The 12362-nt window shown below is 39.5% G+C and overlaps 1 protein-coding gene and 1 long non-coding RNA gene across 2 annotated transcripts; one reads left to right on the plus strand and one right to left on the minus strand.

Moving 5' to 3' along the window:
• Positions 1-6263: 6263 nt before the first annotated feature.
• On the minus strand, positions 6264-10442 carry LOC135433494 (uncharacterized). The gene is made up of 2 exons (XR_010437097.1): positions 9349-10442; positions 6264-9294 (listed from the first exon to the last, which is right to left on the minus strand). It is a non-coding gene; the product is annotated as an uncharacterized LOC135433494 (long non-coding RNA).
• Positions 10443-11497: 1055 nt separating this feature from the next.
• Positions 11498-12291, plus strand: LOC135433673 (serine protease inhibitor 42Dd-like). The gene is made up of 2 exons (XM_064689845.1): positions 11498-12039; positions 12105-12291. The coding sequence occupies exons 1-2, from the start codon at positions 11649-11651 to the stop codon at positions 12233-12235; spliced, it is 522 nt and encodes a 173-aa protein (XP_064545915.1). The 5' UTR covers positions 11498-11648; the 3' UTR covers positions 12236-12291.
• Positions 12292-12362: the final 71 nt, after the last annotated feature.

The following is a 12362-nucleotide window of genomic DNA, read 5'->3' on the forward strand; positions in this document are numbered from 1 at the left end:
AGCTGAAATTTTCACTGTAGTTACTTTATGTAATGTAAGTGCAAGCTGAAACGAAGTAGAAAAGTCAAGCAGAGTAGAAATTCCACACGCAACTCTAGAAAAATTAATGGAAAACGGTTGCCAAAAATTTTTTTGTATACAATCTGAGATCGCCTTTCAACTCATTATCTAATATTCACTTAATACGTGCTTCAAACTTTTCGGAAAATTCATATTAAAAATTCAAGTTTTGTCGGATCTGAGAACTTTGTAATTTAATTTAAAACTCAGCACATAAAAGCCTTATAAGTATCATCTAAAATCTATTTAAATATCAATCAACTGCACTGCACAATCAAACAAAAGTATTTCTAAATATTGCCTTACTATGCGATTCTCATAAATTTAAGTAAGGCCCAATCATGATTTAAATTTATTAAAACGTTGTGCGGACAATCTAATAAACTTGATGCCTAAGACTTATTTACTTATCTACTTTCATACTGTTAATTTTTTCAGAGATCTGTACATGTATTTTGGGTAAGTGCATATTTATTTTATATATTATATATATATTATATATTATTATATTTATTTATATATTATATTTTATTTGATATATATTATTTATATATATGGTATATACATATATGAACAAGATGTATATATAATTGCAATTTAGACCAAAGATTACTTATCTCCAGCTACTATATAAACCTTAGTCTTAATGAGGGATGGTTCTCAATTCAAAATATTTTAAATAAGCTATAGCAATTCCTTAAAGACGCGTTTTTAATTTAATAAGCTGATAAATTCATTTAATAGGCACTTTAGCAGAATTGGTTGCAGCAAGCAAATATCAGCGTGTCCTCAATTAAGCTCAGTTGTTATTCTTTCAAATTCTGTTCTGCTACGATTACCCAATTCTATCCCACTTCATACTCAATTCCATTTATTTGGAGACTACCGTTGAACAATCAATGCATATTAATTTGTCAGTAACGCCCAAAAATAGTTGGCATTGGAAATTATGTGCTGAGCTGGCGGCGACTGGCGACGATGCCGCAGACAAAGTGACGACAACGCGACCAGACAGACCATAAAAGGCTTCGATGCTCTGGGCTGGTGATGGCGCTGTAGCTGGTAGTTCTGATACTGCGGCTGCCTGCAGCAATAACTCAAATGATAATCATAATAAAGAGAATAAAAGAACGAAACGAGTCCAGCCACAGCCACAGCCAAAGCTCTGGCTACGGCTACGGCCTCAGGCCCGGCGCACGTAAGTATGCAACAAAAAACTAAGGCGCTTCGCGGCCGGAGAAAGTCAATTTGTTAAGCTGCAGCAGCACCCAAAGGGATGAGGACGACATCGGCCAACGTGGCGTATGCGTCACAGGCGAATGGAAGACCATGATGGTCAGGAGCCTGGCTGGGTTAGAGGTAGCCAAAGTGGAAAGAAAATATGCTGGGGCCGCACACGATAAACTAACCGAGGAGCCGCAACTTTTCCTTCACTTATTTTATTATAATAAAATTGATTTCTTGCGTAGGGAGGAGCATGCAGAACGACAGCGGCGCTGGCATAAAAATTAATATAAAATGAAAAGTTTGAAATTTATTACAAATTGAATTGATTTATGCAACCACCAGGCTCCAGCTCAGCCAGCCGCCCCCCAATGTCCAATCCCCAACGCCACTTCTGCCACGGCTGCCACTTCCACTTGCTGAAAAGGTGACAAAGTGAAAACTTTTGCCATTGCCGGCGCTCGTTGGCAAATTAAATTGGAGCGGCGCTTCGATTGAAGGGCGCGGCTGGGATTTATGCGTGCGGCGTTAATCAGATAAAATGACTAAAGCCAGTAAAAATCTGCGCATGAATATGCAATACGTACGCCCATATTCCCATTTGCCGTGTCGCATCGGATTCGAATTCTCGAATGTGAATGCAAATGCGTCGGCTCCGCCTAAAGTTATGCGCCCACACGCGTCCTGTGCAAAGTTCTGGGGCATTCTTTCTTGCAAATGTGAAACATTCCTGCCATTTCACTATATAATTGTATACACATAAATACCGTATATAGTGCAAGTGCTATAAACAGAGGTAAATAACAACAACAAAAATAACAACAATTGTTGTGCACGCCGCAGTGCACACAATTAAAATAACACTTGTTAAAATATTTACTTTATGTAGCGTGTGTTACACACGCATACACACACACACACACATACACAAACACACACGCATGCACAGCAACTCAAACAAAAAATGAGCTGTGAAAAAATTAAAACGCTGACCCTGGCAGAATGAAGTTTATGTATCCAGCTACATTTAATGCAGAGATTGCACTTTTTTCTCTTCGGTTTTTGTTTTTTAGTGATATGCATAAAATTAAAATTCCCTCGAACGGGACTTATTTTAATGTTAACGAGAACCGTCCTTTTATGATTAAGTGTAAAACACATTAAAATTATTTAAGAAGATTTTGATATAAGAACACTTCACACTTCTGCCAGCCATTTTCTATAATTTTGTTTTTTTTTTAGCCATTTAGTTAATAAAAGCTTTTAAAAATCTCTTGGTTATTCGTGTTTTTAAGCGCCAATTTAATTACATTCAATCATATAGAAAGTAATTGAAACTTGTGGCTTTAACATGCCATTGTTTTTTATTTTATTTTTTTTTAATTGCCAGAACTCAATGAAAAACTCAATTAAAGTTAATAAAATTCATTTCAACCAAACCGTTTGGCAACCTTTGAAAATGTGCACGTGACGATGCGTGATGGACAGTTGCTGAAGTGAAAAAAACAACATTTTGAAATATATTGAAATCAAATTATTAACTGTACATAAAAAGGCATACAATCAACACAAGCAGACCCATTAAAAATTAGCAAATATCAAATGATTTTTTCCATTAAACCTATTGAAATTCAAATCAATTAAATATGCATTTAATATTCAAACCAAATGGATGATTACAAAAAAATGCAAATAATATATACATAATATTTTAGGCAATCTAATTAGGCGACAGCTTCATGCATAGACAAATTTTAGTTTTAATATACAAACAGAAATACTATAAAAGCAATTCAATAAGTTCGCTTTGGTGCCTGCTGATCTGAAGTCTTGAGAAAAGTCTCAAACCGTTGCAAACAGGAAATGAAAACCCCGTTGGTAGAGCGCTGGAGCGAAATAAAAATCAACCTGCGCTACATTTGGAACGGAAATATGTTCAATTTAGAGAATATCAGAAACACACGAACAGAGAGACTCTGGTGCCGATTGAGTGATGCACACAACAGGAACTCTGGAAAAGAACTGTATATCATAAAGAAACACAAATACTCTTGGCACTGAATACTGCAATATTGCAATTGCGTTGGAATATTCTTTAGAGCTGAAAATTGTAATAATATTGTCAGTGAATCCATTAAGAAGAAATTTAGAGGCAAGAAAACAATGATTCAATATGGTTTTTAGTCAAAGAATTGGCAGTGTGCGAATAATTGAATGCGACTTCAACGATTTCATAAGAGCAGCCAGACTCCTCTAAGTGTAGGGTATTAAACGAAGTGGCTTCAGGTAGCAGCAGAGGCAACTGCAGCAGCAGCAGCAGCCAAAATGGCGCAATGGCAGAAAACGTAATAAAACCAAATGCAACAAAACGAAACAAACAATACAATCGAGCACATGACCAAAAGCCAGCGAAATAAACGAAACATTTCTGCTGTCGAAAAGTTAACAAAAAACTGCACAGCAACAACAAGCAGGCCAGGCCTGGCCAGCAAAGTGCAAATGGAGATGAAGAGGGAACGCTGAAGGACCAGTCGAGTAGGAACTGGTAACAGCAGCAGCAGCAGCAGCAGCAGCAGCCAAGTGGCGGTCATTGTGCGGCTGACTAGAGAGCTGGAGCTGCAGAGCTGGACAAGCGTCAAAAGGACAGGCAAACAAACGCCAAGCCTGGAGACGACCGCACGAGTTGGACGCGGGAATGGCAAAGGAGAAGGAGACGAGGTCGTTTCCATGGATCAACATCCGCTGCCTGTCCGCTTAGAATGTCAATTGAATCATCGTTTGGATCTTTTGCATTGCATTGGCAATTGAACTTTCAGAAATAGCTCGGCACTAAATGCAATTAGGATGACCTTTTTGTGGCTTGTAGTTTGTTTTAAACTAATTCGGCTGTTGTCCCTTTACCCCTCCACAGACCCTTGCCGTGCATGTGTGTGTGTGTGTGTGTTAAAATGGAAAGTGTCAAACGCAGCATTGATTGTCATTCATTATGCAATCAATATTGATTGCTTTGTGGGAACAGCAACGCGGCAACCACTGAAAAGTGACTTGCCAATCTTCAGAGGCGGAAAATAGAATGGTCCTCATGAAGTTACAGAAGTGGGCGTGGATGGAATACTCTTCGTTGCTCTGTAAGAGAGAACACCCAGTAGAAAAGTTAATAGTATTGACTGTGGGAATGTGACTACAGTTCTCCCAAATGTGATCTATTTTAATAATATGATCCAATTTTGAAACATTTTGAAATGAACGATGTTTATTTATAGTTTAAGAAAAAGATTACAGCCTTTCATTATGCTTAATATAATTGATACGAGACTCTTGTCGGGTACAGGGTATTCCATAGTCTATGATTCAATGCAATTCAATCTTTATTTGACTTTTCCTGCTGACATTTTTCATGCAATGTCGCGCGCTGATTGATGAATGAATGAAACATTGTGTTGCTTTAGCCGACCGTTTTTTCAGCCGTAAAAATATGCCAAATGGACAAGAGATCCACCTCTCCCCTTGGGCACGATGGCAAGCACGAAACTTGTTTTATCCGAAATAAATCACCTTTCTATTTTAATTCCTATTGTGCTTTTTAATCAAAATCACATGTGCGTCACAAAAAACCAACAAGGAAAAAAAAGGAACTTGGCGAAACTAATTTCCAAACAATACAAAAGGAAAATAAAACTTTTTGTGGGCACAAGATTCGTTTTGCAGCTGCGTATCGGGCCTGGCTACAGCTGAGTCAGCGGCCAGGGACATAAATCAAACTTAAAGTAAAACAAACGGGGACCCGTGGGGCGTCAGAGACGCCTTGACGACATTAACTAATGGTGGACGCCAGTAGCAAAGCGCCTGCTGATAGGGCACCAGAATTTTATATAAAAAACTGAGCAATAATCAACATGTAGACCGAACCCGTACCCGTCTGAAGCCATAAGGGCTGGTGTCTGCGACGAAAAATTGCAGGAACATACAAAAGTAAATGTTGCATCATTTAACATTTAAACATGCTAAAATCATTGTGCCAGCCCCAACCGCTTCTCTTGCACAACGCACGTGTCTCTTTCCCATGTATCTGCGCTTGTCAAATAAATACACAATAAATGACACACTCGCTCAAACAAGTCGCGCACCACAGTGGAGCACCACACGCAACATATATATGTAACCTTTGGACCTCTCAAGTGTTTCGGGCATGTGGCCTCCTTACCCACCATAGCAAATTTAAGTGATTGAAAGGCAGTCTTAGGTTTGCTGTGCGACTGTGTGAGACTGGCAGACACACATTCTGACACACCGATTCCCCCCCAACATAACGATAACCGTCCCCTGGAGTGGGGCATAGCCCACGATTGCCACGCCCTCCATTGGCGCACTTGAAATGCTCTTAGTGCATTTGGTTTTACGCTTACATTATTTGGCATAAAAGGCGCGGCGTGAAGATGTGAAGCTACTTGAAAGCATACAAATGCCGTGTTTCCACTGGCATGCAGCAAGACGCAACAGCTTTCAAATATATACGAATGTAGTATTGAAATTTCACGAGCTTAAGTTGAAAAACTTCAAGCGTTTTACTTTCTACGTAACGTTTCACATTCAAAGCCAGCGAACAGAACTGATTATAGTATTTTATGTACAAATTTAACTTAAATTCTTCTGATTTATTTTTCAACTGTCTTAACTTTGGCTTTTATTAAAATATTTAAATTTTCATTTAATCGTCACAAATAAATGTGATCAAAATACATTTTAAATTAAGTAAGTGGTAAGAATTAAAATCAACCCTCATTAAAAAATGGTTTGATTTCAAATTCATAGCATTAATTTAAAGATTGGATTAAACTGCATAAGTTGACTCAATCCATATTTCTGTAGCAATATATCTGATTTTTAAAATAATTTTTAGTTAAATTTCATGCAACAAATATTATTTTCGATTCCTTACCTTCAAGAAATTATATTTAGGGTCTTTAAAATATCGAAAATTTCAAAAACAGTATTACAAAATTTATTGAAAATTAACATTCGATTAAACAGTTCTTTAGCCTAATGTAACATTTGCCACCAAATGTGGCACAGTGGAAACAGCTCACAAGCACGTTTGTAGGATTGTGTAAATTGTGTATGAATATCGTGCGCTAAAGTGTTTGCTCAATGTGTTTTCATTGTGTGTGTTTGTATGGGGTGAAGTGTCTGTGGGTGTCTTTGTGTGGGTGGGTGGTAGTTTGTTTTGGTGGAGGCGTAGCTGCAATTGTTTGAGCATGACTTGATTACGCGCCAGGTGAGAGGTGGCAACTGGTTGGAACTCGCGTTTGCCCACGAAAACTTAAACATACTCGCTTTAAGAGTGGCAGCCGCTTCCCCGACTTGCAGCTCGACTGCCATTAAGTGGCCATTTCTGTTGCTAATGGCTGGGGTGGGCTTAACTCTGGACCCGGATCATACATCATGTTAATGTGCGAACGTTTAATGCAGAAACAGAAAGAGAGAGAAAGAGAAAGAGGCCTTGCCCGTCGCCTTTTGCCTGAGCATCATCAGTTATGGTGTCAAATCGAAATACACCAAGGAATCGAAGTCGGCGTGCGGCTGATAGTACACGAGAGTGTTTATATGGTGTGTATATATAAATATATATATTAAATGCTGAGGGACTGTTCTGTGCCATTGAGCATAATGTGCTAGAATTCAATTTGACAGCTGACAGGACAACAAAGCATGAACAGACAGACTCAGACAGACTAAACTAGACGCTCAAGGGAATTGGAATTGGCTTCAATACCGTTGGCTTTGCCTTCGATTAATTAAATTAAATGCAGCTGGATGGCTAACCAATAAATGTTGGGGAAAATTTCAAACTCTAGCAGCCTATGCAGTCGCAGGTGGCATTTGCCAACGCTTCTCGCCTCAGATATTATTTCCTGCTTAAGAAAAACTTTTGCACATCTTGCCAACTGTTTTTCTTTGGCCGTGTGACACACGCTGTGAGTGCTCAAAAGTCCGAGTCGGCGTCCGATTCAAAGTCCAGACTTGACTTGCAGCTTATCAACATTGCCAGCTAGCTGGACACTATTTCTCCCCCTGCTGCCCCTGCCCTGTTGGCTCTGCTGATTCTGCTGCTCTGCCACTGTTCCGTTGAGTGCATTAATACGCTTGCATAATACTTTAATGTTGGGTCTTGTCTGTCGTGACAAACGGAAAAGCTGCTGCAGCTAGAAAAGCTAGAAAACTCTCTCGCACTTTGCTTGCAAAACTTTGCTGTGCAGGAAGCGCAAGAAAATTAAGAAAATACTCATCGTTCTCAACGCCGGCAGCTCTTCTTCTTCTTCTGCTTCTTATGCTATTTACGACAGTCCACATTGAAATTATACGAACCGGACTGCACTGCCCCGCCGTCGAGCGGGGCCCTGCCTCGGCTGCCATTTGCTAAAGTAAAAGTCAACATGATGCCGGGTCTAAGCCAAAAGCAAATGTCCAAAGAAATTTCAAGTGTTGTAAAATGGCAACATGGATTGTTGAGCAATTTGCGACTGTGTGTGTGTGCGTGTGTATGTGTGTGTAAGCCCCCGAAAAAGTTTGAGCCACACACAAATGGCCAGGCAAAAACTTTGGCTCTGCTCCACATTCAGGAAAGGGGCCTTGAACGGGTCTTGAGATATGAGCACAATTAAAACTTAGCGCAAAGGCCAGTTCCCGTTTGCCGCATATCAAAGCTGAAGCTTTGAATGATAAGCCAAATGCCAACAGTTTACTAACTGAACCAAAGCAACTCAAAGTGGCCTTCAAGCAGCTTTTCCAAAAGTTTACAAACAACTTTGCCAGGATTTCGCTCTCAGCGCCAAAGAGAGGATCCTGTTCATAATTAGTAACTAATTTTGAGTAAAACTTTAAAGCATTTATGCTCCCCATTAACAGGGCTGCAAGCTCCAAAAAAGAATCGCTGATTCGGTTCACGGTTCGAACCGAAGTGCTGCCTTGGGGTTCGCTAAGTGAACCTTGATTTCTATACCCATTAACTGAGTTTCATTTAAATAAAATTGAATTCCGGCTGTGAACTGGCTATAATGAAAAAATGATCGGACAGAAAAAATATACACTTAATATTTATAGCTTTCAAGACAGAGTCGCCAGACTAGACAAAAATACTGTAGCCACGCCCAGGTCTAACTTGCTTCACACAAGCTTTGTTTATCTAGCGGTTGGCGGTCAAATCAAAACTTTTTAATATAAACTCAAAAAGTAACTGAGGAAAACTGACGAAACTCTGGTCATAAACAGGATTCAATGAGCAGTAAAGCGGCAATAGATTTGAGTTATGGTTATTAATAATGGCACAACAATACGGAAAGGGCGAGGGGCTATCTGAACAGCTCATCAGGATAGACAGTACACAGAGCGGCAGACAGTGAACATGGCACATGCAGCAATGCAGACTTGTCTGGTCTAAAAATACAATATAATATAATGGCGGGCTGTTGTGTAGCACATCATGTTGCTGGCCAAATGAAAAGGGGCAGCCAACAAACAACTACAACAACAGGGAATGAACAACGATATACAAGACCCCAACGCCCCTACCCCATATATGTGCTCTCCCACATTACAACGTGTGAATCCAATATATTGGTAGCTCTTGGTTCTGGTTCTGGTTTTGGCTCTGGTTCGTCTCTGTGCCGGAAATGCCTTTGTCTGGCTTCATAATATTTTGCTCGTTACTTTTTAATATGACTCACAACAACATCCGCAGCATCCGAAGCCAGACAGACGCTGACAAACAATGCAAAAGGCTGAAGGCGAAGCCGGAGATGGAGATGGAGATGAAGCCGAGGCCGTCGACGTCGCCGTCACCGTGGCCGTCCCCCACACACACACACATTATCTACTCTAACGACAATGCAAAAATCTATCCAGAAGTGAGAATTTTATTACCATTGCCAGGATAGTAGTCGGTGATGCTGCGTAATCAGTGCATGTCCTTGTCACCATCTCGCATACCGCTCGCCCACCTTCTGGCTGGGCCTGGAATGAAAAGAGTGTCGGGATTACTCATAAAATTGCGATATCTTTTGTCACCTTTGTTGGAGCGCAGCCGCAGGGGTTGAATTATGTGCCGCAGCTGTGAGGGGTAGTTGGATGCTGGATTATTGTTGACATCGCTGGTCTATTTTACTTTATTTTATTTTTTTGGGGTAGGGGAATGGTCGCCACTGCAACTAATGGATGCTTTCCCCAAGGACCATGCAAGCCCCCAAAGGCAAAGCTCAGCCATTAGCATTTATTGCTTATGATAAGCTACCCCCAAAACAGTTTATAACTCCTGCTAGCTCCAGCCCGGCAAATGTCGAAGGCTATCTGTGCCACGTCTGCTGCTTCGATAACAATTGAATTTCACTTGAACGAAAATGTTTTTGCTTACGCATCAGTCAGTCATCCGATTGCACTCCCCAATAGCACACAAATTTTATTTAAAGACATGCTTGACCGCACTCCAAATGCAAAGTCAACAGGCAACAACAGACGACGCCATTGAAAATCAAACAGTTCGGATCATTTGCTGAGCTATGCGCTATCAAATTTCAAATATTTCATATTATTTAGAGCTTCTTTCCTTGTCACAGACCCTTCAGTCACACCTGCTGCACCTGCTGCTGTCTGCTGTCCTTCCCTTGAGTTGGAGTCTCCGGCTCAAACTCGAGTTCTCAAAATCGTGTTCGTTTGCAATTGAACTATTTGCACACACAAATGCGACCAGGAGACACCCTTTATGCAAAACACCCAAACAAACACTTATTTACGATTTTCGATTTTGAAGCTTTAGATTTTCAGCTAACTGTTACATGCATTCGCATGCATTTGGTATAGCCTTTTAGTCGACTTCATGCATAGAGGGTATAGGAACTTTAACACAATACAAAATTCGGAATGCATTAACAACACGACAACATCTGACATTTCAATATTGCAAATATTGGAACCTTTCGGTTAGTGACACGTATTAAAAATGAAGTATCCGCTGCGATGGGAGCAATGCGACGGCTGTTGCTGTCTTCAATAGCGTGCTATCTGACAATATCGAATACGTCTTGGCGCATGACTTGGTAAGAATAGAGGCGTGCACTGGCTGACAGCACATTATTAATTTGTGGAAAAATAAACTTAAAATGTACAAGAGCTACTTTGGGGTATATACGATATTATGAGTATGGCAAGTTATTTAAATATTAAAATAGGTGAAACTAATTCATACTTGGACACGCAATGCTATGGATACTGATCTATATATAGATATATATATATAGGAATATATATATAATTATATGTAACTATTTGATATTTTTTAACAATGAGTGGTAGGAAAGCTTGAAGTACTTATTGATAAGTTATAAAAAGTTTAATCCAACAGTTTTTTGCTTGCCTCTTCTGATGTTAAACCTCTCCTGCGATTATTCATCTGCCATTACGTTCTTGATCTGTTGTTGCCTATTCTCAATCATTCTTTTAGATACAGGTATATGTTGGTATCTGTTGGTATATAGGTATATGTACATATATATTTACTCACCTTTTTAACATATACTCTTACTTTTTGATTTCTAATGGCGATTCGCTACATATTAGGCGAAACATCCAAAACTAATAAATTAATTGTTCCTGTAACATCATGACATATTCATTATATTTGAATTGTTTATAAGAAATTCAGCTATGAATGTGCCTATAGTTTTCCCAAAATGGTCAAGCTTCAATGTACGATTGTAGTGTTTTTGCTTGGGACACTCTTAGGTTTTGAATCGGCATCTGCGGATAATATAACCCTGGCCATTACTGCGCAAGCATTACGGCAGACCGGGAATACAAATGTTCTTGTTTCGCCCTACTTGCTAAGCGATGGCCTGATGCAGTTGTTTTTAGGAGCCGAGGGCGAAACGGCTAAGGAAATTGAAAACATTCTTGAGATGATTGGCACACCAAAGATCAAGTCAATCGAAGGTTATTCATCTTGGAAAAGACAGCTGACCCCAACAGAAGGTGTGATATTGAAATCGGACAATAGGCTCTACGTGGATAAAGATGTCAGCCTATTACCAGAATATACGAAACTAATAAATGATGTATTTGATTATACACCTGAGCAAGTGGACTTTGGGGATTGCGAAAATACTGTCACCAAAATAAATGACATGATTTCCCAAAGGACTGGGAACAAAATATCAAAATTGATTGATAAAACGGACAACAAGATAAAATTAATGTTCCTCAGTGCGATTTATTTTAAGGGCACCTTGAAATCTCCATTTTTAAAGGACAATACATTTTGAGGCAAGTTTTTCGTTCGGGAAAAATCAGGAGAAACACGCACTACCCGGGTTGATATGATGGGTCAAGTTGGCCGTTTCAAGTCTAGCTACATTATGCCTCTGGATGCTGACTGCTTAGAGCTGCCATATAAAGACTCAATGCTCTCACTGGTTATTCTGCTGCCTAGAGAATTGGACGGCATTAATAGGCTTGTGGAAGATCTGGATGACCTTCACCCGGACGATATCCCACCCGAATCCGATGAGCAAAGAATGGCAGTTCTTTTGCCAAAATTTAAATTTGATTTTGAGGCCGAACTGAGTGATGTTGTAAACAATTTGGGCGCTAAATCATTATTTCGAAATGCAAATATGGAATCGATGACTGACGACAAGCGCCCATTGCGAATCAGCAATATCTTCCAGAAAGCCGTTTTTGAGTTGGATGACGAAGATGCCGCGCCGGGTTCGTATCTCATTTATACATAATATCTCAAATATTTAGATAATAGTAGTATTTAAATATTTCAGCAACTGCCGAAGAGTTCAATAGATTTTTGCCCCGAGCTCGAGAAGATATTATTGTAAACCATCCATTTGTATTTTTAGTCAAAGACGAGAGTAGGATTTATTTTGCGGGGCGTGTGATTAATCCGCAATAAATGGCATCATTTACAAATTGCTGATAAATAAAGTTTCGCAGCATGATTTAGTCATATTTATTCATGTTTTCATCATCATTTTATCTGTCATCTGTCTTGTTCGAAACTTCCCACATTAAAATATATT

The sequence above is a fragment of the Drosophila montana genome, unplaced genomic scaffold (assembly GCF_035044405.1).
Source record: "Drosophila montana isolate Dmon_TW-CO22-7 unplaced genomic scaffold, ASM3504440v1 contig_3218_1, whole genome shotgun sequence".
In the NCBI taxonomy this organism is placed as follows: domain Eukaryota; kingdom Metazoa; phylum Arthropoda; class Insecta; order Diptera; family Drosophilidae; genus Drosophila; species Drosophila montana.